This window comes from Pangasianodon hypophthalmus, chromosome 3, assembly GCF_027358585.1.
Source record: "Pangasianodon hypophthalmus isolate fPanHyp1 chromosome 3, fPanHyp1.pri, whole genome shotgun sequence".
Taxonomy (NCBI): domain Eukaryota; kingdom Metazoa; phylum Chordata; class Actinopteri; order Siluriformes; family Pangasiidae; genus Pangasianodon; species Pangasianodon hypophthalmus.
The window spans coordinates 8,494,278-8,516,137 of NC_069712.1; the positions used below are offsets into that span (position 1 = coordinate 8,494,278).

Here is a 21,860-nt window from a genome sequence, read left to right on the forward strand (position 1 = left end):
AAACAAACCTGCCATGATGTCATCCTCCTCTAAATGAGCCCAGAATTAACTCAAGTGTGAAAAAAACAAAACACTCAAAGTTGACTAATCTCTTCTCCACCCAAATCATCAAAGTAGTTAAGGTTAATAGCTACAACTTAGCATGATCTCTCATCTCACACTTACAATTTTGTTGCACACAAGTTGCTATCACACAGTATTCAACTTTAAATGCAGTTCACAGACTTTACATTCCACCTTTTTTTTTAATTACTGGGCCTCTTTTATCAATCCTTTGTAGGAAAATCTCTGTGTATGGTATATAAAGCATGGTGAATCAGTATCATCAGTCCAAGCAACTTTCACAGATTTAAGTTAAAGCCAATTTCTTTTATTGGCTTATAGCTGGAAGTTCAAGTGCAATAAAGCCATTATGTTCAGAGAATCACAGAGTGTCTGCAGAGGTGAGAAACTGAAAATAATGACCATGTCTCTTCCTGCTATAGGTACGTGGTTGTCTATGTGGGGGTCTTTGTCTCTTTTGTCCACAGGGTGATCAATATTAAACCACATGTCAAGTCTTTAGACAGCATCAAACCAAAGTAGCAATGCACTGAACTGAAGATCTGTGGCCAAGGTCGAACTGACCTTGTGACCAGACACTGATTCCCAAACCTGAGACGACCAGATCTTCTATTCTCCATTAAACAGAACCACAGTGTTTATTAGCGGTATGAAAAAAGTTAGACAAGACAATGATGGACGCTGTAAAGACATCTTTGTGATGGCATGCTATGAGCTTGAGAGAAGCCGAGAGCTGTTTCCACTCTTAAGCTCTCACGGTTCAATGCTCAGTGAGTTCCTCAGTCCCATCCTGGCCCTTTCCAGAACAATCTATCTCCGTGCAGGCCTGTGTTTGTGGCAAACGCCCAGCAGCGGAAACCATCTAGAGTTTGATCTTATCGGGCAGCAAAGTCACTCACACTCACACACACTTACAAGAGTCAGAAACTGTGCAATGTGTATGCACAATTTTTAAGTGATTATGATTAATGGACGATATCTCATAGGTTTGTCCCTCACATGCATGTGAGCAGAAACCTTGATGCAATCACAGCCCTGTCACTGCAACATGACAGACTTGTGTGATTGTTAATTGGGTTAATTCGTTACTGCTCTAGCCTTAATGAACAAATAGGGTTTCAGCTATTGCAGAGATAATCTGGGAAAACAGGACTAAGGAAAGCTCAGAGGAAATCCACAGTCTCACTCAGATTTTTTGTTTTTTAGTTTAAAAGAAATGTGTAAACAAAGAAAGGACATATTTGTCACAGTTGCTAACACTACTAAGAATAAAATTCTTACAGAAAGAAAGAAAGAAAGAAAAACTACAACAAGTGTTAATACAGGCTCACTGGGGCAGGTATCACGCTGCCCCTTGCTCATTCTGTGAAGTGGAGGAGGAGCAGCAGAAAGGACGTTCAGTGATAGGATTGCCAGATTGAGGTCGTTTAAAAATACTCCGCGACCTTCTGGACGTTGTTTTATAGCAAATAATCGGACTTAAATCTGACAGTTCAGACAGTGTATCTATGATGTACAGAACTATTTCTACTTTTCTTCTTTCTACTTTACTACTATTTCTAATTTCTATACTGCAAAGATTGGGAGAGGGAAAAGGGGATTATGGGGTGGATAAAGTCCGTACATCAGAAATGCTTTTGCATTACGGTGACCATGTTTTCCCCGCAGACTGTGAAAAAAAAGAAAATGTGTCTCCCTTTGGAAAGTTGGAAAGTTTGCTGAACCCTGGCAACCCTGGTTAATGACATTAGCTCTATTGTGTTCATCGATACAAGATACGTCTAACACGCTAAAAGTGAGCTGCTAAACTGTACCCTGGATGACTATGTTGTCTACTCTCTACTGCCTATTATGTGCGTTATTCTAAAAATTCACTAGATAGTAGCCTATAGTGTAAGTATTAATGCTGTCCCACCCTACCAAAATCTACAGTCATGAGCTGCTGCTGTTTGTATAGAAAGCCTTTTCCAAACCGAGTCATTTTCACTTGTTAGCCTTTGTAACAATTGATCATTAGCATGGCAACATTAGCTTTTATGTATGCGTGGCTACAAAAAGATTGACAACCCCTGCCTCCTTATGAGTAGGTGAAAGTCTCTGGAGTTATGTGAGTAGGTGAGAGAGAGAGAAAGAAAGAGAGAGAGAGAGAGAGAGAGAGATGCAACATTAGCCTATGTAGAGTTTCCATAACTTGTGCCAGTTGCTGAACCTTACTGATATTCCGAGCTTTACTCATTTGAAGCCAGTTCCTGCTTGGAACCGTGTCCTGCTGAAGTGTGAACAAGTGTAAGTGTGTGTTTATGTCACATATTTTAACAGCTCAGTGCCTCACTTGAACCATCCTGGATAAAAGTGCTTGCCAAAGAATAAATGGACATACTCCTACACTGATCGCTACATGTCCGTTTTCGCTCAGAATGCATGGAGAAATGGAGGGAACGCGCTGCCATCACTGGCTAAATGCATCATACGAACATCTCCAAGCTTCCTGCTCCTTCCCGCCTCCTCGGTCGCCATGGCGACCTGCCATCACCACGCTCATGCGCTTCTTCTGGAATCACACGTGTACACGTCACGATGCGCACACACACACACACACACACACAGACACACACAGCAATACGCCTGACTGCTGAGGTCTAAATTTAAACTCACGTGTGTCTGTGTGTGAATATGTGAGGTGAATGGGGGATGGGGTCCTCTAAAAAGAGTAGAAAACAGCATGAGGTCTTATTTCTGCAGATATTTAAGGACACGTGTGGAATATAAGAAGCTGACGGTGGGAGAGAGTTACTGTGTGCTGGATCGCTCTGAGAGGAAACAGACTCGCTCTCTGGAGTTCATGCTTTATATAATCACTCCCATCCATGCCAGATAGTATCACATCTCCTCCAGACTTTAGGAAAAAGGATGGACAGATGAACAGATAGACACTGTATATAGGGAGAACCAGAAGGAAAACAGACAGAAAAAGCCAAGACGAGGGCACCTGGAATCAGGGTGCCTGTACTTTGAAGTGTGTTTGCGGTGTGTGTGCGTGTGTGTGTGTGTGTGTGTGTTTTGGTGGCATGTTGTTGTGGCGAGTTTATGCAGTGTTCTGCCGTAGTGTGTATTTTTGTGGGTTTGCTTTTAGGGTGTTGTGTTGTTGTGGTATATATTTCTGGGATATATTTTGTGGATCTACTTTTGGGTGTGTGATTTTTTTTTCTAATTGGTTTTGTGCAACATGTCTTTGCGGTGTGTATTTTCTTTAGTGGATGTCTATGTGGTGTGTGATTTTGGTGTGTGTTACCTCCAGGTCGTCCAGTGAGTGAGACAAGCTGAGGCGTTTGGAGCGGCCGAATGATCTCCTCCCAGATGAGCGTTGGGGAAATCCCATAGTGACGCCCCGGAACCTTCCGCCCTGACACACACACAAAAAAAAAACAAACAACAAATAAAAGTCTTAAGACACACATATACATATATGCGCAGGCTTTTCGATGCTTACTGAAACACACACAAACACTTATATTTTTGCAGTTAACAGCATACTTATACACAAACTTATGAATATATAAGACAAATATAAAAAAAACACAAAAAGCGTTGCTTAACTCGGCAGTTCTCAAAAACATTAAAATATGCAGAGGTGTATTTCTACTAATTTATAATTTTGTCAATTGATTAAATCTGCTTTGGCCAAATTTGTAAAAAGTGGCACATTTAAAAATAGTAGACATTATTATTTTATGTAAGGAATAAAACATGACAGGGTGTGCTGTTATAGGAAAATAATCCACAGCCAAGTTACTGTTCTTTCCCTGAAGTTGGTTATTTTCCTATACCGGCACATCCTGAAGTGTTTTATTCCCCTTATACCACAGTGATCTAGCAGCAAATGTTTCTACCTTCTGATTCATTTTAAATTCATTCATTGTATATTTATGTATATTATGTTTATGCTGTGAGCAGCCATGCTGCTTTGCCATCACATGCTGAACTCTGGGTTGAGGAAACCTCTCCTGGTAGAACTCTGAGTAGGAATTCCACGTTTCTTTCCTTCTTCGTGGTTCGAGGTGGGAAATTCTGAGTTATGAGTTTCAGTTGAACGCAGCATAACTATCCTCAGAGAGAAGAGACTAAAAAAAGTTGGAGAACCACTGATTTAACATGATACTATGTGTCTCGACAAAGAAAACAACAGGACAATGAGGAGCCTGCCAGCAGGACAGACACACAGACATGAGAGTAGATCTCCAGGTGCGAGTGTGGCGAGTCTGATTTGAGGAGTGTATAATCAAACGCTCTCCTGTGTTGCCTGGATACGCAGAGAGCTCTCAACTGCCTGTCTTCATACCCTGTCCCTGAGCCTCAAACACACACACACACACACACACACACACACACGCACAGTGAAGACACAGAGAAGCAAACACACACTGAAGGGTTTAAGTGTGCTGCCTATAATCTAGCCTCAAGTGCACATCTACGGCATTTGGCACGATGGTTCGGTTTACAGAGTGCTTGATTATCTACTTCAACAATAAATCCTTCTGCTGGTGCAGACGTTAGAGTGTACAGATACAAACAATCTAATGAGTCAATATATGTGTAAATACATAAGTCAAAAAGAAATACATTTTATAACTGCACAAATAGTGTTCAGTGTTCATTCATCCTTATTCTGGGTTTGAAGACAACTGTTCAGACAGCTGGAAGAGTTTATTTCACCACTTTGGTAAAAGAAAATAGGATTGTATAATTTTGTATGCATTGCAGATCACCCTGTCAGCTAGCCAAGGGTAACAGTGGCGAGGAAAATCTCCCAAAGATGGAGGTAGAACCGTTAGGAGAATCCAAAACGAAGCAGGGGAACCCATCGCACTGTGACTCATGAGTTATTTTTAGATTACATTTTCTAGGACTTCTAGTTTATAAAGTGTGTAAGTCAATGATAACGAAACCAATGTCCAATTTAGGACCTGAATCTTTAAATGCAACTGTTGGTACATCAATAACATTTTTCACAGATTGAGTGTAAGTATGAGTAAATGTATGAGTAAACTTGTTATTAATAGCCATACTGGTAATGCTGTGTTTATATTGGTTGCTGCTGTGTGCTGCTAGCAATGAACTCCTCATGCTAACATTTAAACAGTATCTTTAATAGAGAGTGTAAGAGTGCCAGACCTGAGTGCACAACACCAGATGCTGTGATTTGCACCATAAGCAAAGAGGAAACCCCGGAAAAACGGAAGTGTGCGTGACTCAGTGCTCAGTGCTCGCTGAACTGAAGTGCTCTCACTTACACAAATGCCTCTGTGTACGTAAAACTTCCAGCACCTTGCGCTCATTTTTAATGACCATGTTCGCTCATACTCAGGTTGGTCAATCTCACACACTCTACTAAAATACTGTTTAAAGCCCATAAGATGTTTTATCAAGTTACTTGTATTGTAGGAAGACGCTGTAATATCTCCTTTTGATATTTTTCACAGAGCGCAGTTTACAGTCTGCTTTGCTTTGATTGCTTTGATTGTTAATTGTGAAATAGCACACTAGGCTTATGCCACACAGTGTCACATGATATTGGATGATTGTATCTGAGCATTTTTTTTACAAGTACGAGTAAATGAGCATGTTATCAGGCTGATGTACATCCCTAGTATTACCCCTACGTATAGGAGACATGTTGATGCACAGAAGAGACTTTGTGTCTTGAAGCTGAGGCTGAATTGTACATGAAGGTTTGATGGACTGAAAGTACAGTTGCATTGCATTCATGGTTCCCCTGCTGAATCATGGTTTTTCCCCATATTTGGGGTTTTTTTCCTTGCCACTGCATTTGCAAAGAGCACTATAAACATATCATTCTGTTTTATTCTATTCTCTTACTAAGACTAAGTACAACCTTGTTAACCTTCTCACATTTTTGGAACGTGTTTGTGTTCCAGTTCACTGCTCACTGCTCCAGTGCATCCCTCAGTCAAAACCATGGACGAATTCCCAATGAATCAGGAAATGGACACTGGTTTTGAAGATTTGAAGATGGGAGATTTAAGCCAATCTGTGTCCTATGTTCATGTGAAAGATCTGTGTTGAGTCATATCCAATATCAGCTTGATAAGGTTATTTAGAATCACTAATAGTTTCCGCTGGTATATCATTTAGTGTAGAAACGTCTGCGTCAATTCCACTCCATGCCTACAAAATGCAGCCGTGTGCCCGCACACACAAACCAAACAGCCAACCCGTCCACGGATACGCGCCATAAAAGGAAACAGTGCAGGCCATTAAATCTAAAGAGGGACAGAAGACACACTGTCATGTTCTCCAGCAGCACATTGTTAAACAGCCACCACTGCTCAATGGCTGCTCATTAAAAGAAAGACAAGACAAAAGTGAGATTACAGTGTGTCTGTGTGTGAGAGAGAGAGAGAGAGAGAGAGTGTAAACACATCGGCTCATATGATTGCTTTCAGATGATCCTTGCCTCAAGTGAAGAATCACACACGTTTAATCCTCTGATGCTGAAAGAAATCAGCACCCTGATCACAGACTTCCTCTTCGAGTCGTCGCAACGCGTAGCAACAGCATGTTGTGATTATGTTGCTACACACTGTGATTGTGAATATATTAAAAAATGATATTTTATTGCAGTATTGCAATCTATTAAAAAACAAACTGGTTGAAGCCTGTCTTGCATTAATTTGACCATTAATGTTTGCTTTTATTTGCATAACAATTAACGCCACAATTAATCGAAACACCCACAGAAAATGCCCTGAGATCACTGAAATGCTTAGAAAGCACAAATAAAACAGAGGCCATGTTCTGAGAAATCAATAATTAAAAGCCAATACTGCAGGAACAATTCATATTATGCAAATTAAGACTTCAAAAAAACAAATATTTGAACAGTTGATTATTCTTGCGAATAAACTGACCAATAATGAATTAATTGGCTTATATGAGAACGGCTGTAACAAATATCACTTGGCATTTTTGTTTGTTTGTTTGTTTTACAATAAAGTGTAAAACGGATTGTGAGGAACAACTTAACATTTACTTAACACTTCTTTCCCTAATGACTTTCATGTGTAGAGCTAATCTAATGATTATTCCATGATAAAATAACAACCAACTTACATTTCAAATAAGAAATGTAATAAGGAAAGTTTTAAAAAACAACAACAAAAGAAACATGAAATGTGTGGATTTAAAAGGATCTTTCTCTCTATTTCTATCTAAACTGTACTAACTGTATGTTGTCATTATTCTTAACATGCCAAAATTAAACAGGCTAAAAATTTAAAATTAAGCTTAACTGACCTCATTAAACTATGAAATTGCTGCGCATATATTTTTAAAATTAAATTTCAATTTTTTTTTTTAATTTACATTTTTTTTATTTAAATGTCATATTATCTCAAAATATACCGCTCCAAAGTGCATGATTTTCGTATAACAGCACAGTCTGGAGTGTGTTCTTCCGCTTATACCAGAGTGATTTACCAATGATCACAAGGTTTCATTTATTAATGTAAGAACTGTCGCACATTTTAAAGGTTTATAGTTAGATTTAATGTTGTGAAACAGCCGAGAGACAAGTTAGATCCTGTTCTTATCTACTTTCTAGCTGCAATAAACACTCATTCCCTCACCAGCCTCTTTTTTTTCTCTTTTTCTCTCTCAATAAAATGTAGCTTGTCATTCTACCGAGAAGAAAAGAGCGTATTCCTCTGTCCTGAAGACTCTCCCATGCTGATAAACTTTGCGAAGCATCATGACTGTTACAAAGCACTTACAACCGAGATTCCTTCCATAAATGTTAAATAAATACCTCCTAACAAAAAAAAACGCCTCCACATCAACAATTATACCTATATACCATTATATTTACCGTTTATTTACCATTTTTATGTGTCAACCCCATTTAGTATATTTGACTCACCAACCAGGAGCTTTTGGGTGACTTCCTTTTTTAATGTTCATGCATCATCGAGGTGCTGCTGTTTACGCAGTCTGTACTGTAGCATGCTTTTCTTTTTTTGACTGAAGCTATCAGTGATTTAGGTAGTACTCTTTTGCGCTTTCATTGTCACAATCATTCAAAGTTCTGTCTGTGATATGCGATTTTTGTGGTGTAGAAAGTGTGCTTGAAAGAAGATAGAACGAAGTCTTGCCGTCGTATTTTCATATGGTCGTGCTTTTAAAGGGGAATGGATTCTTGCATAAGTTCACACAAACTCACCATGAAACGACATACAACTTTTTTCCGCAATTGGTCTTCCTATCTCTGATTGAATTCTAGAAGCAAGTGAAATCAGTCCTTCTGTTTTTTTGCGTTCTTTAAACTTGCCTTAACGGTGTTGGGCCTGAAAACATCCAAACACATCGAAAATAAAAATCCATATCAATTATTTTTCATGATCAACATAATCAATTATGTTGACTAATCGGAGAATAATTACTTAACGGGCATCAGTTAATCAATTACGGAATCTCGATCGTATAGGGAAAAGGTCATTGTTGCAGCCAGAGCTAGTATACTTTGTCAGAGAACACACACACACACACACACACACACACAAGTGCTTAGCTCCCTCATTCTGCTCTCTTCTGCCTCGTCCAGTAACTGCATTTTTCTACGTGTTCCCCTTTATTCCCATTCCCACGTCATCTACTGGTGTCAGATTCAGTTCTTGGGGTAAATAACATCGCGCAGCCGGAAGGTGACTCTTTTTTAAAGTCTCTCTCTCTCTCTCTTGCTCTCTTTCTCTCTCTCCCACACAGATTCACAGTTTAATGTGCTTTACTGCCATAGCTGTTTTGAATGCAGCGTTGCCAAAGCAGTTACCACTGACTTGGAGTCACACTATTAATAAAACAATAACAAAAACACTATTAAAGCAAACAATAAAGTCTCTCTCTCTCTCTCGCTCTCTGCTCACAGGCTTATCATGTCTATTTGGGTCTCTGAAGAGCCATCTTTCCTGTTTACTCCATTCCAGAGAGGCCGACTACAAACTCCACCAAAACATGTCACTCCACACACGACATGGCCGTGACGCTCCCTGTGGAACTGCAGCTCCTCTTTTCAGCCCCCACAACCCCCACAACCCCGCCGTCCTCACCCCAGGAGGTTAATCAAAATGAACACTGCTCAGTGTCAACATGTTAGACGCTTGGCATGGCCAGTTAATTGTCCAGCACACAGCAGAGCCAGTTGAAGGTGTCTGTAAGTAAGGCAATGCTGTAATTAAGCAGAAGAATCGGGCTGTTCTGCCGACGGGATGTACTTCCTAGTCGATTTTCGAGCTTCGCTGCATTTCAGTTCCAGCAGTTGCTTCCAAGTAAAACTAGAGATACTGAGCTAATTAGAGAGCACCAGTTTGTTAGTGTGGACATTTCCTTCTGTCTTCATGATGCCCAGAAAATTTGTGGTGAAAAAATAATAATAAACATTGCACACACATCGATCTGTTTTCATATAGCAAATTATCCTAACTGTGAAAGTTAAAGTTCTGTGCCATTATTTCTATGCTATTTTAACTTATTTCAAGACACTATGTTGTTATTTCCACTTAATATCTTGTTATTTTAAATTTCCACAGTGAGTTATAATACAGAAGGACACATTTTGCCATCACTTCCATTGCCACATGACTCCTAACTCATTATCATAACTGAGTACCCATGCTGAATTTGGTTAACCTTCTTCTCAGGGTACCGGGAATACCAAACATGGACATATGTATGGAACCAGAAGTACTGAAGTATCTTCTAGTAGAATACAGAAGTATCTTTGATCAATCAAACACTCAGAATCGTCACAGAATTATAACAAGTAATTATTATGCGTCAGAGGCTGGAAGGCAGCATGTCATGTCCGAATCAAATATTTGTCTTTTGCAATCCTTTAATCTGGCCTATTTCTGAAAGCAGCATGGCCATCATATCCCAAAACCCCTTGCATCAGCTTGGGCTCATCAGTGGAGGCTGAAAACATCAGCGAGAGTGCAGTTTGTGGACAAGTGAGTTATTTTTAATTGTTGCTATGTAAGATTTTTTACTGGCTGGTGCATTCACAGAACCTTCATTTTCCTCAGTGGTACTTTACTTAATCTAACCTAACACACTTTCTGGTTTAGCGACTGTTAGTCTACGTCATTATGTATGTAAAGAATAACATTTACATTTACATTTACGGCATTCGGCAGACGCCCTTATCCAGAGCGACTTACAATAGTGCTTTGAAGTCTATCAAAAATACATTCTGACAGACCAGTGACAGCACAGTCTGTCTGGAGTGTGTTATTCCTCTTATACCACAGAGATTTGATTACATTAATTTATTAATATTACATTACATTAATTTATTATTGAATGACACCTCACACATTTGAACTGTTTATAGTTAGATCTAATGTTGTGGATTTAATGTTGTCCGGGAGACAAGTTAGTTCCAGTTCTCACCTACGTTGTAGCTGTGATAAACAGTCATTCCCTCACCAGCCCCCACCTCTCTCTCTCTCTCTCTCTCTCCATAAATGTTAAATAAATGTCTTACAGAAAATCACTACATCAACAATTATACATTTAACTTTGTCAAACAACACTTTTTAAAAATCTGTTTATTATTAGTCTTAGATTATATGAAGCGTCCACAGTACAAGTCCCTGTGTATGAGCTGTTACTATAGAAACAATATTATTATTAGTATGAGCACATTAATATTTACATGTTACAGCCGAAACTACTCTCCGAGCCGTGCTGTTATACAAAACTAATGCACACCTTCTGACCAATCAGATTCTACAGCTGCGCTGTAGTATAAGCTGCCAGTGAACAGTCTCCAACCATTTACATTTACTCAAAGGCATTTTCAGGTTCGAACCGCTGTCTTGTAAGACATGTACATGTGTGACAACTTTATCACTGCTTCCCAAATCAACCACTGTTATACTAAATATATAGCACAACTGTACATATTTCATTTCAGAGTTGCTTCACATATATGTGTAGAATTTAGTATGTGGTTTGGGACATAGTCTAGCCAGCTAGAATGGTAAAGCTAGTGTCATGTGGGAGCGATGTAAACACCCCACAACCTCCACAGAACTCCATTACGTGTTGGAACTGGACCAGATTACAGATCGTTCTGGTTTCAGATTTTTTTTGTTTGATGGAAAAGTGACATTACATGCAACTTTCCAAGCCTTACTGCAATTCTGAAAGCATTAATACACTTTCTACTTGCAAGTTTTTTGGAAAGACACAACAGTCTTTGTCTGCTCCAGACCCCGAACTCTGTTCTAGCCAAAACACAATCCTCTTAGGAATTCAACTCTACATACAGACACACACATATTTACATTGAGAGTATAGCAATTCTTTGTATTCTTATGTTTAAAGCAACACACTACAGGTAGATTTTTGGATAAATAATGTAACATATTTTCTCTAAACTGGAGCACAAACCGTAGCAATAAAACGTTCAAAAATATGTTTACTTCACTGTTTTTGCCCACTTATGCTCCGCCCAATCTGAACAATCGAGCCATGTCATATATCCCTGAAAAGCTTGTTCCTTATATACTGTGTGTGTGTGTGTGTCTGTGTGTTTTTGTACTGACTCGATGTCATAAAATAAAAATCTATAACAAAGTTCATACTAAAAAGTGTGTGTGTGTCAATTTATGTGTCATTATGATATACATGTCAAGTTTCTTTATAAACCGTAAAAAAAAGACACTTTAATGAAATCATATTCTTCCCCTCAAAGTTTTTTTCTATATTTTCATAACCCAAGATTTCAGTTTTTAGTTGACCTGCATTCATGAAATTTTACATGTTCAGTCCTAACATTAATTAAAAAGATTTTACTAAGAACTTTAAATAGTATATTTTGTATTACAGTGCATTACATATATATACACATTTTATATATATATATATATATATATATATATATATATATATCTTATATATATATAAGAATGTCAGCAAGTAACTGGCAATCACCTGTAGCGTCTTTCCTTAACATGTATTTAGCTTAACCTTATTCTCCAAAACAGCAAATCTAAAATAAAAAGCACAAGCACTAAACCTCAGGTCAGCAAAACAACTGTTAAAAAAAAAACCTGAGCAAAGAGGAAAACATCTGCACTTTTCTCTTCCAGAGCTCAAGATCGTAATGAAATAATGAAACGCTGCCACCAGGTGGTGACTACGAGTCATACATGACAGACAAACTAAAAGTTTTGCCCACACATCACCTGGACAGAGACCGTTTTCGCAACAGCACGTCACTTACGCATTTCAAAGCCCGTCTGATTCATCACTGAAATGAAATCTAATTATGAGCTGCTGCGTGCACATTAACTGTGAACTACTAAAACTCATACTGCCGTGACATCTTCCTGCAGCCTATAAAACACGGCTTGTGCGTGAGTATGACGAGTGTGTTATATGTTCCCGGCCTCAGTGAGACAGTGAGTTTCTGTGCTTGCGAAGGTTTAGGTCTCAGGTTGGATCTTTGAGTAATAACAGGGCCGTGCATCAAATAGCATCACACAACATTAACGCCGAAACCACTGGAATTATCTCGCTCTGTTCTGATGTTATCTGGTGTTGATGTCATGACATCATGATACTTGTGAGGGTTAAAGAAAGACAGTAGGTGAATATAAGGTTAACAGCTTATATGCTGTCTGTGTCACCGTTAAAGAGATAAGTGCAATAAGTGATATTTCTGCTAAACTGTCTTTATGTTCTGAAAGATTCCCTGTCGATTTAATTAGACAGGTCAAAATGTCCGGTGAAATGATTTTGACAACTCAGAAAACTTATCTACCTTGTTTATTGGTGCGTGTGTTCATAACAACTGTGCCAGGCACTTGATTTAAAACGAAATAGCTAGCTAGTCAGATGTGAAAAATATAGCTAGCTATTTACTGCTTACTTTAATCTGGAATTTTCGGATTTTTTTGTCGCTCATGCATTTCAGTAGCTAAACGATGTTTAAAGTCGCAACCGGAGCACTACTGTTCGTTATCGGATATGATGACACAGTCGTTGCGAGAAAGGTCTATAAGAATATTCTCTGCAGCATGAGATTTTCTCTTTCCTGACTTTTTTCTTTTAAATATAACTTCATTCATTCACCTTTAGCAACTGCTTTATCCTGGTCAGAGTGGATCCGGAGCCTGCTCCAGGAACACTGGATGCAGGAATACACCAAACAAAGTAGCATGGACACTCTCAATCACACCTAGGAGCAATTACGAGTGTCAAAACTCTCTACCTGCATGTTTTTGGGAGATGGAAGGAAAGCAGAGAACGTGGAGGAAAGCCACACAGACACAGGGAGAACCTTTGAAAGTCCACGCTGACAGTAACCCGAGCTCAGGATTGCACCTGGGACCCTGGAGCTGTGATGCTTAACACAAATATCACCATGTCCCCCCATTTTAAATTTAATTTCCAAAACAATTCTCTTCACTTCCTCACATTCTGAATAAAGAATGAAGCTGTGACACGATGATGTAAACTCGTCTACGACTGGAAGTCTCTCCAGATTTGTGTTAAGCAGTAAAAGATGTTGGCTTGCTTTAGGAACGACACAGTTAAAGGTGCATTAGGTAAGATTAGCCAAAATGAGTCAAGACTAGTTCTCTAGCAGTTAAGTAGGTGGAGTTTTGAAGGATTTTTTTTGTACATTTTTCATTGTACACAAAGCTCCGCCCCAGAATCTATGGTGGCTCGTAGAGGTCAACTCGAGTTCACGTTAGTAAGAACATCACTTTTAAGCGCACTCAGACATTCGGCTGCTTGAAAGCGAAGTTATAACTCTATAACCATCAGCTCATACAGATTAATGATGTTGTCAAGAGTGCTTGTGCTGAGCTGTTTTTCTTTGAAATGAGTTCTTATGAGCTTTTAAGTTCTGGTGTTAGCTTCGATGGCTGCACAGGCGTTATCTAGAATTATATACATTTCTAAAAAGGTGGTTCATCCAAAACATTGCCTTCCCTGGTGCTTTAAGTGTAAAAAAAATAATAATAATGCAGACACAAACAAGCACTCTGGTCCAAAACACAGTTTTCCAGATGGGTTTTCACAGCCATGGCTATCGCTTAAACACTTTTTTTTTTAGCATGTTCTGCTTATTTTCCAGGTTATTTGTAGAAGGAAGAAATAAAATCTGCAACCTTACCAGTGTTTCTATGTGTACACAGCTGTCTACGTGTATACAGTACACACACTTCAGGGACTACTTCAGGGTCCAGCTCTTGGTTTGGAAAGTTCCTCACAAACAACGCTTCAGCTCATCACTTCCAGGGCGCTTTTTTTTTTTTTTTTAAATTAGAAGAATATAAATGTCGATTTCTACATCGATCTCACCCCTCTTTTGAAGAGAGGAAAAAGCTGATGCTGGCTAATATTATGAAACCTGAGGCTAGATTATCATCTTAAATCACCAGACAATCCCCAACTACTGATACACAGCGTGTGTGTATGTGTGTGTGTGTGTGTGTGTGTGTGTGTCTCATTTTCAGCAGTCTACAGTTTAGCATTCGCAGCACTGTACACAGTAACTAGTGATTTATCTACAAGGTGTCAGAATAGAAGGATTAGAGGAACACAGAGTCATTTCAAACTGCTGGCTGATGATCAGAGGTCTGAGCTCCGTCTGTGTCTTCTCGTCTCATGGTCAGCTTTAACACACAGCCTCCAAGTGCAGAGAGAGACACTGCACAAACACCCAGCACACTCGCACACTACGCTAAAACTATTGCGCATTATTAAATACAAGCACTTCTTCATAGTGAACTCTGTACTCAAAGGCTCTGCACAGTTTAATAACATTATTATTAACATTTACGCATTTTTATATATAATCTATATAAAAAGGATCAGGCTGACTTTCTGCACACCAGCAATTCCAGAAGAGCAAGCGACCAGGAGAGAGCAAACGCATGCGATAAATCAACGGTTCTCACAGCACAATCATAATAACACAGAGCTCAATGATGATGGCTAAAATAATAATCATGATTATTTTACTCAGTATTAATACAGTAATCAGTTATTTGGGAAAAAGTTTTTTTTTTATTGCACTCTGCAATTAATTAATTACTGTGATGCTTAGACTGATTTATTTATTTAGTTAAATGTACTTATTTATTTACTTGCTTAAATGTATTTTTTTATCTGTTTAAATTTATGTATTTTTATTTACTTGCTTAGAGAAATATAAGTAGTTCTTTAGTTATATGCATAGATTTACATATTTGCTTACATTTAGGTATTTATTTAGTTATTTGCATAGATGTATTTGTTTGCTTACATTTATTTATTTATTTACTTGCTTCAATTTATTTCTATAAATTTATTAATTTATTTACTTGCTTGAGTTTATTTATTTACTTGCTTCAATGTATTTATCTATTATTTATTGATTTGTTTCAATTTATTGATTTATTTTCTTTCTTTTAGATTTTTAATTTATTATTTAAATGTATTTATTTTCTTCAAATAAATTTCATAAAATTTATTTGTGTTTATTTATTTGCATACATTTATGTATTTATTTATTTGCATAATTTATTTATTTAATTGCTTAAATATATTTGTTTACTTACATCTGTCTATTGTGTCTCTATCTATCTATCTATCTATCTATCTATCTATCTATCGGTCTATCTACTTAATAAGAAAGCTTTTCTTTTGCTACATTTTAGACAGATACAGAGACAGAGATGGAGAAACTTTTAAATGCTGAATATAATCAAAATTAGACAGACAGACAGGCAGACAGGCAGACAGGCTAATTTAATGCAGCAGAGTCAGTATTAACTGTTCTCTAACATTAAATCAGTTCTGCAGTCAATTATGTTTCATTATTTGAGAAAGCAAATCACAATAAAAAGACGATAGACAGTCCTGTAATAACAGCTAATAAATTCTGCCCATCAGTCACTTCATGTAAGTCTCTCTGCTCTTGCGTTAGTAAAGAAGTGTGATTTATGAAGAAACAGAATAAAGGTAAATGCAGGTTTTGAAAATAAAACACATCCTACCTTCTTCTCTGAGTCTTTTGCCCTCTTGCCATTGTGCTGCTGTGGAAGCTGTTGGTGCTCGCAAAAGTGTTTCTCCGTCCCAAACAGCTTGTTGGCCCACTCGTCCTTGTGGGCATGGAGCCGATGGGGCTGGGAGGCGATGTCTCGCGCCGCGCGGTACCGATCAGCCGGGATCTTACTCATGGGAGGCGGCAGCGTGCTGCAGTTAGCGCTGGACCAGCCGTCCGTGGACTCGCTGTAGGACTCCTGATCGCTGCTGCGGCCCTGATGCCACTCTCTCAGGACATGAACAGGGAGCCAGCGCTGGCCCCCTGCACCCTTCTTAGAGTGGGCGGGGAAATGGTGGCGGGCGGGAAGTCCGGATACGTCCAGCCGAGAGGAGGAGCTCAGGTGTCTGCTGGACAGAGGGGGCGGGTCTGTGTGGGATTGTGGGTGTGGCTCGGAGAACTCGTGCCTGTAGCCGTTACGATGAGTTATAGAGGGAGGAGGAGGAGGAGGAGGAAGGAGACCAGCCTGAGCGCTAGGGTTCCTACAGCCCGGTGCACTTTCCCATAATCCTGTGGGCACATGGCGGGCAGGATTGGCACCGAGGTCAACCAAGAGGACGCGGTTGTTTTTTTCTTCTGGCAGGAAGTTGCCGATTCCACTGTCGCTGTTGCTGCTGGTGCTGTTGTTCTGCTGGGCGTCCAGGTCACCGTCGAGGAACGCTCGAGCTCGCACGCCTTCGATGGACTCGCCCATGTCACGGTAGAGCACTGAGACAAACTGCAGCAGCGGCTGAGACGTTGGGGGGAATTCCAAACAGCCACCCGTGTCCGGATCTGGAGTGCAGTTAAAACCGAAACGCCGAGAGATCCCTTGATGTACCTTAATAATAACAATAAAACAACAACTTTACAAATATAAAACGATTTAAGAATTATTTTACACATTTTAGACAGCTCGAAGTGCTTACAGCTTGCAGAAACAAACGAAACATTAAACAGGTATATCTGTTACCAAATGTATTTGAGCATTAAAGGAGCAGTTTGTTGTTTTTATAGCCTCCTACTTTTAGCAAGGCAATTTGACATTGCAATAAAAACACTGACTAACGCTCTTATTTGCCAACAGAATCAACTTCATCTGTTCAAAATACATATGTCTTGCGTGCTCAGACTGTTCAAGCTGGGGGTGGAGCTCATTTCAGGGCCAGAATAATGTAAACAGAAGCCTTAAAGGAAAAACCAGGCAATAATGCAAATTAGTTTTTCTAAGGTATCTTCAAAATGATGTCATTATATCAAAGACACACTTTTAAGCATAACAAACTGCACCTTCAATTGCAAAAAAAAAAATAAAAATAAATAAAATAAAAAAGATGCATTTTAAGACCTTGTGATGACAGAGCTCAGGATCAACGAGGAAGACATGGCAGGAGGTTCTCGAGCCCTGGTCTTCATCTGCAATTGCACTCATGCCGTGATCCTCAGCAGCCTGCATAGTGACCAGGCCAAAGAAGCGGCGGTCATCTGGGCACACGGCGCTGAATGCCAGCTTCTCGGCTGGGTAGGCAGCCAAGACGGCTCTGCGCTCATTGCGTAGGAGTACACGGTCGTGAAGCACCTCGAGCAGCACCAGTGAGTGCACCTTGTGCTCGGCTCGCAGGCGGCGCATGCAGCCACGTATTGCCTGCACGCTGTCGCTCTCCAGGTTGGCACCACTCGACGCCAGCTCAATGGAGCCCAAGTAGCCCACAATCATGCCGACATTGAGGATGCCTGCTGAGTCAGCTTCCTGCCGCTCAGGTTCAAACACATCCACAAACACGGAGTCGTCTCGCAGCACTCTGGCCATTTCCTGTTCTGAGAGAAGGTTCACATCACTCCTGTGGGCCTCGACCTCTCCACACAGGAAGTCCAGCTCAGAGATAGGTCTCCGTTTTGCAGCGGCTTTCTCCGAGCTGCTGGAGGAGTGGCTGGAGGAGTTCTCAAAGATCATGTTGAAGATCCCTCCAGACTGCATTTCAGCCACCACGCGCTCAGCACGGTTTATTCCCAAAGTCTTGGAGTCCATCTTTGGTCGGAGCCAGTGGCTTTTGTGCTCATGGAATCCGAGCTCTTCGTCACTGGAGCACGAGTCCAGCTGTCCGCTCTCAGCGATGAGCAGGTGTAGCACGCCCGAGCAGCGTCCAATCAGCTTGACCACATCCTCATGGGATGCCTTCGCCACGTTGATGTCATTCACAGCGAGGATCTGGTCTCCGGCACGTAGGCCAACGTAGTCAGCCGGACTGCCTTTCAGGACGCAGCTGAGCACACAGGGCGAGTGGCCTGAGAGAGTGAAACCGTAACCTGTCCTTCCTCGAGCCACCTCCACCCCTCTGACGCGGCCCAGGGCCTGGCCATTAGCACGCCGTCTGCTTGCCTCAGATGATCTGAACATTGTTGGTTTGTGCCTTCTTTCGCACGCAGCTGTCGAGGGCTTCACAAATGCAGAGCAGGCGGGCTAAATGTAACACTCAGGTGAGATCATCCTGTCTGTTATAGTCGCTTTCAGGAAGGGAACATCCTGATGCAAACCTGGCTCCTGGAACACCTCCTGCAAAGTGTGAGGGATACATTAATCTTACAGATGACAGATAAGTCAAATAAAATAAACTAATAAAGTCTTCTGCTACATGTAGGAAAAATTATTAGGAACATCCACAAACCCTATAGTTTTTTTTTTTCTGAGCAACATACTACTACTACAAGTACTACTAGTACCAAGAAGAACAACAACAACAACAACTTCTAAATGTAATGTATTTGTGAATGTAATGTATTTCTACTATCTACATTATGACTTTCGACATGCAAGAAATCCCAAAACCCTAAAAATACATTCGTGAAAAACATCTTTAGGGCCACTGGAAGACTTTTACAATATTTTCCTTAGCATTAAAACGTAAACCCGGTCCATATGAGCTAACTCACATACTTTATACCTAGCATTAACTTTCCGTTATTGTTCTTCGCCTTTGCGATGAACACTCATTCACTCTTGCTATCTGGCCCTCGCCCACCTGCGCGCTCCCATTGGATAATAGTACCACGTCGCCGTGTGTAGCCATGACGACTGAAACAGCAACAGTCCAGTTCTCAACGCCTATTGGCCAGCAGCCTTGTCAATCATCTTGAGAACTGAGCCCAATTTGGAGAGCCAGTTTGCTTGAGACTAGCTAAATCCAAACTATTCCACAGGTGTCGAAAACTTCGAGGTAGCATTTATAGAAAAATAATAATAATAATAATAAAACAAACGAAATAATATAAGAATACTACAGTATGTTGTGTTGCGTTTTCAATCTCATTCCATGACATTAATAATAATTTGTTGTCCTTTGCTTGAGCTGTAATGAGGTGGTGAAGTTTAGTAAGGAACAGCTGCTTAGTGAGAGCAACATAACGGTGTTGAATTCTGAGGCAGTGTCTCCTGTCCGAACTGATCAAATATTAATTACTTAATAACAAGAAAGACGAGTCCCTGACACACTGTGTACACAAAAGTAACACTAAAGCACTAAACAGCAAGCACAAGCACGAAAAAGCTACAAAGCTGTTATAAAGGTTAACTCACCACTTCCTCTAGTTATCTCCTTAGTCAGGATTCGGTCCTGCTACACAAGACAAAGTGGATGATAATATTACTCTGTTTTCCTAAAACAAAAGGACGTGAGCCAGCTGCTGGAGCTGAACAGGAGCTGAGAGTGGAGTAGAAGTGGGGTTTCTTTTCTTTTCTTTTCTCTCTGTTTTTTTTTTTTTTTTTAACAAGGAGCGGACCACTGCTGTGTGGACCTTCTGGGTCACGTGACCTCAGGATTCTGGAGGAAGGGGGAAAGCTGTACTTCCACAAGCTGGGAAGAGTGCACGTGCAAACACAGTAACACACACACACACACACACATACACACACACACAGAGCAGTGTAATCATAGTCTCTTATCATAGTCTCATATGATTTCGAGTAACAAGTTAAATTTGACAAATTAAAGACAAAAACTTCAGGATTTCAAAAAAAAAATCAAGATTTTTTATTTTTTTTTGGCCCACCAGAACAGTGCTCCATGACACAGACTGTACAGGTCTCAGGAACTGTACTGAAAGGGATGAACACTGTTCTTCCAAATGATATTCACTCCAGTGATCATTTTCACAGTGAGCCCTCATACCAGTGTTGCCATCTCTTTTCAGGGGAAGGTAGCTAAAAGTCACCAAATGATGTCATAAATTAAGTTTCAAATGCATGGTGATTATAATTTGCTTATTAAAAGGTGTTACATGAGTAAGTGTATGTGTGCGTGTATATATATATATATATATATATATATATATATATATATATATATATATGTATATATATATGTATATATATATGTATATATATATATATATATATATATATATATATATATATATATATATATATATACACACCAATATATATATAGACATTGGTGGTTAGATGCTAACTGCAGTTCATTGGCTCTGTACTCGTACTCTGCACAATGACAATAAAGTTGAATCTAATCTAATTTTTTTTCTGAAGACATGTAGAATAAAACAGAATAGCATAGTTTTATGAGAATAGAAAATGTAGAAAATGATACATTTATACCACAGCGCTGTTGAATTCTCGAATCTGATTGGCCAGGTGTTGATTTTCTGTAACAGCAGCTCTGACAGTAGTTCCGGCTCTAATTAAAATCATAGGTTCATATTAATGCACTAATTGTAATACGTTATCATTTCTATAGTAACAGCTCATTCACAGGGACTTGCATGTTGGACGCTCCACGTAAGTCTTGTAATAAAGAGATTAAAAAACGTTATTGAGCAACAATGAAAAATGTATAACCAATGACGTTTTTCTGTATTACTTAACATTTAGGTTAGTAGGGTCTCTTTAGGGCTAGTGGTTAGGCCTTGGTGCCCTCACCGCTGGAGCCTCGGTTCGATTCCCAGCCAGGGAACTGACCCCAGCCACTGGGGGTGCACATGACAGGTGTCAATATTTTGTAACATATATTTACAGGATAGTTATGTTTTCCACTACAGTAGTCTTCAGGATAGAGGACTTAGTGCTTTCCAGTTTCTTGTTAAGGTGATAAGCTACGTGTTTTGTTTCATTAACTTCAAAAGACATGTGGATTACATTCTGCCTCTTTATGCTGCTTTTTTAATTTACTGATATTTCTGACAATTTACAACTGCAGTATTTAGCATGTGTGCAGTACAAAACTACATGTGCAATACACTAAACCAAAAGGAAGCGGTGGTACTAAGTTGTTTTGACATAGGCATAATGGTAATAGTTATGGATTTTTATCCATAACTTACTTTTTTAATTTAGTACTTGTAAACATAGCCAAGAAGAGAGTTTAAAATGTAGAACAAAGAAGTGAGTATGTGAGACAAACAACAGTAATCGGTTTTTGGTCATTGTGAACAAGAGTGATCAGTGACTGGTCGTTGGGAACAACGGTGATCAGTGACTGGTCATTGTGAAAAGCGGTGATCAGTGACTGGTCATTGTGAACAAGAGTGATCAGTGACTGGTCATTGGGAACAACGGTGATCAGTGACTGGTCGTTGTGAAAAGCGGTGATCAGTGACTGGTAGTTATGAACAACAGTGATCAGTGACTGGTAGTTATGAACAACAGTGATCAGTGATTGGTAGTTATGAACAACAGTGATCAGTGACT

The 21,860-nt window shown here is 39.7% G+C and overlaps 1 protein-coding gene across 2 annotated transcripts in view; it reads right to left on the reverse strand.

Annotated features, from left to right (window-relative positions):
• rgs12b (regulator of G protein signaling 12b) overlaps positions 1–19,983 on the reverse strand; it is a 75,635-nt gene extending 55,652 nt beyond the window's left edge. The window contains exons 1-4 of one of the 2 annotated variants that reach the window (XM_053232844.1): positions 19,734–19,972; positions 17,508–18,713; positions 16,134–17,000; positions 3,356–3,466 (exon numbers count right to left, since the gene is read on the reverse strand). In XM_053232844.1, the coding sequence (XP_053088819.1) occupies positions 3,356–3,466; positions 16,134–17,000; positions 17,508–18,557 (2,028 nt within the window). In that variant the 5' untranslated portion in view covers positions 18,558–18,713; positions 19,734–19,972. Of the gene's footprint in view, positions 1–3,355; positions 3,467–16,133; positions 17,001–17,507; positions 18,714–19,733 lie in introns of both variants that reach the window. The other variant, XM_026944994.3, reaches the window with a different exon arrangement.
• Positions 19,984–21,860: the final 1,877 nt, after the last annotated feature.